At 42.2% G+C, this 4,145-nt stretch overlaps 1 protein-coding gene across 1 annotated transcript; it reads left to right on the top strand.

Annotated features, from left to right (window-relative positions):
• The first annotated feature begins 2,287 nt into the window (after nucleotides 1-2,287).
• Hr83 (nuclear hormone receptor 83) lies at nucleotides 2,288-3,405 on the top strand. The gene is made up of 3 exons (XM_017626924.1): nucleotides 2,288-2,697; nucleotides 2,800-3,119; nucleotides 3,194-3,405. Exons 1-3 carry the CDS (start codon nucleotides 2,288-2,290, stop codon nucleotides 3,403-3,405), a joined length of 942 nt encoding a protein of 313 aa, XP_017482413.1.
• Nucleotides 3,406-4,145: the final 740 nt, after the last annotated feature.

The following is a 4,145-nucleotide window of genomic DNA, read 5'->3' as shown; positions in this document are numbered from 1 at the left end:
CCCAAGGAGGTGTGCTTTCGCCTATGCTATGCCATATTGCCATTGACAGCTTGCTGAAAGAGATAGAAAGAAACAGCGGCAGAGTGAGAGCCTACGCCGATGATATTGCCAGTATGGCTACAGGAAAATATTTAGTAACCCTGGCTAATCTTATACAATGCTTACTAATAAATCTCTCGCGATGATGCAGCAACCGCGGTTTAGAAGTAAATTTCACAAAATCAGGACTGCTACTATTTACAAGGAAACACATCCGTCCATCTCTCGGAAAAATCACCTTAAATGATGCTAAACTGCAGAGAAACAATCAGGTCTGAAAAGGAATCTGAAAAGGAAATTAAATTGGAGTCCTAACATCGTTGAAAGGGTTCGTAAAGTACAGCTGCTGGATACTACTGCACCAGGGCTGTTGGACAAAACTGCTGTCTGGAGCTCAAAATTGTAATATGGATCTACACCGATTATTTTTTACGGGGTAGTAGTTTGGTAGGATGCACTGAACACAAAAGCGATAAGAAAATGAACAAAAGTTGTACGACCGACTTCTCTATTGGTAACATGAGCCATGTGCTTAACACGCTTGCAACGTGTCTGGAATCATTTGGCTAGCTTCTCTGCCGGGTTGTTACCTTCAGCTCTTTTATGTCTTTGGACTACATTAGCCTTCGAAACCATGAGTGCAAATAGAGGTTGCTGGTTGGCGTAAGGGGTGTGAAGAAGGTAGAAGGTACGCCAACTAACTACTTCTATTGCAGCTGCAAGAGACCTTTCGAAACTCGAGTGCGAGATCACATAGACTATTCAAGCTACCACGGATGAAGCTATACTACTGTGACCATATATCTTGAATGCAGGCTGAAATAAAGGCGCAAATCCCCGCGAAAGTTGTTAACGCTATATTTTTAGCTACTAGGTTCGCGGGTGGCGCGTGTTATGTGGTGTGAGGTAGCGCTCTTGTTGTTGAGCCCAAGACTCTCCAGTTGGGTTTTTTCTTAAATATGTCTTCTTTTTCTTAGCTGTTCCTTTCACTAATAGCCTTGAATATCAAACGTGAAAGCGAAAAGCAAGAAGTAGTACAGCCCAACATTATTTTAACATGTATAAAATGCCGCTTAGGTCTTCTTCCCCACACCTCCAAATGGATCTTGTGATTGGCTTTGGTTGTAGAGTAGTTTCCTAGCTTGTGTCTGCTCCAGACTGGGAACTTGTATTTCCTAGTGAATAGTACTAAGTTGGTTTAGTCCACGTGAACGCTCAGTCCCGCTTTTATAGTCCAGCCGCTGATGGCCGTATAGCTGAGGGTCATCAGACGATGACTGAAACGTCAGCCATATAAACTGTTAGCACAGCTACTCTTCTTTCTCACGATAGTCGGGACTACGTAACCGGAACGACCCAGATTTATATCTGGCCAAGTTCTGTCGCTCCAGCATCACTCCGCAAAATATTTTTGGGGAATTTGTATGCTGTTACAACAACAACAACAGCTAAGCCTCCACCTGATTTCAACAGCCTGATTTTAGCAGCTTGTGGTGCACCTCTACCCCATTTAAGCCCTATTGCACCGAAATTTTTCTACCGGCTCACAGTTTGCATATCCAAATCCTCAGATCGAGGTGAAGCCTTCATCTAAACCCTGACTAGCCGCTGAAGAATTTTGAGAAGAATATATTTTCCTAATAGACCTCCATTTGACGAAGATTTCTTGCGCCGACTATATTTTCTTTACTGAAATGACCGTAAAACCAAATTTTTGTAAAAAATCGTATGCTTCACCGCTTAGGCACTTGAAACTCCTAACCGACATTCCTTTACATCACTTCGGTATTTTACTGTAATTTGCCAACATAAAGTACGTCAGTATTACCGCCTCATGCCACTTGCAGGACAGTTTTGATGCGCTTATTAATAAAAACTTGCGAACCTTTGCTTTGCCGTTGAAGTCGCTGGACAACGTTGATCGACAGGACAACCGCTTATTGACCAATAAAGTGAACAGACATACAAGTAAGTGGTTATGTAAATACGCCATTGAAGAGGTGCCACGCGGCAATGATTGACAAAAATTAAACAAGGATGTGAGTTAACAGTAAGAAATAACAAAGGAAGTGTGATTGAAAACATAACGTAGTTACCTAGGAAAGCATTGAAATGTGGAGATACGCAAATGTCTGTAAAGTAGTACGAAACGCCAGCGTCTAGCGCTAGAAATGAGAAGCGTAGCTATAAAAACTGCACGCAAGTTAGCAAAGGATTTCAGTTGTTTCCTAGATCGCGGCTCCCGAACATGCTACATCAAGGTGCAGCCGATAGTTCCCAACAGAGTTCTACAGCACCCACAATACCCACGCTATATAGCGGCATTGTGCCAACGACGACTACAGCGCATACACCGCATGTGCCCAGCGCCTGTCAAGTTTGCGGCGATCAGAGTTCGGGCAAGCATTATGGTGTGCTCTGTTGTGATGGCTGTTCCTGTTTCTTCAAGCGCAGCGTACGCAAAGGCACCATGTACGCCTGCATAGCCGCAAAAGGCAATTGTGTTGTGGATAAGGCACGCCGCAATTGGTGTCCATATTGTCGTTTGCAACGTTGCTTAGCCGTAGGCATGAATGTGGCCGCTGTGCAGGAAGAGCGCGGACCACGCACACAAGCGACAGCCATAGCGAAACATGGCGGCATAACACCGTCGCCGACGCATAGCGGTTACATCAGCGGCGGCAACAATCGCACGACTGCTATCGGTTGCATATCTTCGCATTATGCTGCACTTGTGCAACAACAACAACAACGACGCAGTGGTGCCGTAAATGCGGTTAACGCCACCGGCAATGCAATGAATTTTCAAATACTTGCACAAATTCTAGTCACCTGCCTGCGTCAGGCTAAATGCAATGAACAATTCCGTACACTTGCAGCAGCGCAACAGGAGGCGATTTTAAGCACCGTGTGGAATGAGTGTTTTGTGCTGCGCGCCTCCCATTGGTCGCTCGACATAAGCGCCATGATTGATGCCTGCGGTGATCCGCAATTGCGGCGCATTATTGTGGAGGCAAAGCAGCTGCGGGCCGACGTGATGGAGTTAAATTTTCTTGAAACCCTAATACTATGTCGGAAAGGTAAGCGGTGGTACTATGTACTTATGAACATGGTCGATGTTGACATAAATAGTTGGTATTTTGTTGGCTTACAGAGTTGGCCGTTAGCGCAGAAAACGCAGTCCTGCTGGAGAGTTATGCAAATGGCGCTTTGGTTTCCCTCGCGCGCTACACCATACAGCAATCAAATTGGTTGCGTTTCGGCACATTGTTACTGGGTTTGAGGCAATTGACTCAGCGCTGTTATGAAAGTTTGCTTTCGTCGCTTTTTCGTTCCGTTGTGAAAGATATTGTGAAGAGTTTGTGAGGATAGCCAGAAGAAATTTCCAGAAAATGTTGAAAATAAGTGCACAGATTTAATAGCCATATTCACCTCTAGTCGATATTTAAGAGTGATGCATTCCATCTAAATTACAAAAAAAAAATTGCATTCGAAATTTATTTATTTTAACAAAATTTTTTCATCCCAATTTCAATTTTTGTATTTGGTCCACGGTTAAGACCTTTAAAAATGTGACGGAAAAATTCAAAACAAAAGTTAAAAAAATAACTGATATTTGCAGATTATTAAGATAAAAATTAAAAATAACTGTTATTTTGGATTTATAAATTAAAAATCAGACGTAACTGTTATTTAAGGAGTAATTAAATAAATGTCGAAAAATAATTGTTAAAGAGCCATTTTTATAATAAAAGTTGTAACTGCCAAAAATTTTATGAAAAAAGTTAGCCGACATACGGGAGGTTTCAAGGACAGAGCGAATTAATGTAAGAACAACCACGGCAATCAAGTCACCGATGTCCAAAACATAATTGAGTTAAGGAGGGTAAATATTTTAGGTCCGTTTAATGGTAACATCACTAAAATTAGTGCGAACAGTGTTGCCGTTGTGCGACTAAAGGGGCAATTTGACCCTTTTTAGGTGCCAAAACTCTTTGACCCGACTTCTTAAAAATTATTATTTTTTGATCCTTTTCCAAAATTATGTGTGACTTTTGCTCCTTTTCAGAGATTTTTCTATGAAATTTTAACAGAACTATGCTTTT

The sequence above is a fragment of the Rhagoletis zephyria genome, unplaced genomic scaffold (assembly GCF_001687245.7).
Source record: "Rhagoletis zephyria isolate East Lansing unplaced genomic scaffold, Rhagoletis_zephyria_1.1 Rzeph_scaffold_04928, whole genome shotgun sequence".
NCBI lineage: Eukaryota > Metazoa > Arthropoda > Insecta > Diptera > Tephritidae > Rhagoletis > Rhagoletis zephyria.
The sequence above is the reverse complement of the archived record's forward strand: the minus strand, read 5'-3'. Positions and strand labels throughout refer to the sequence as shown.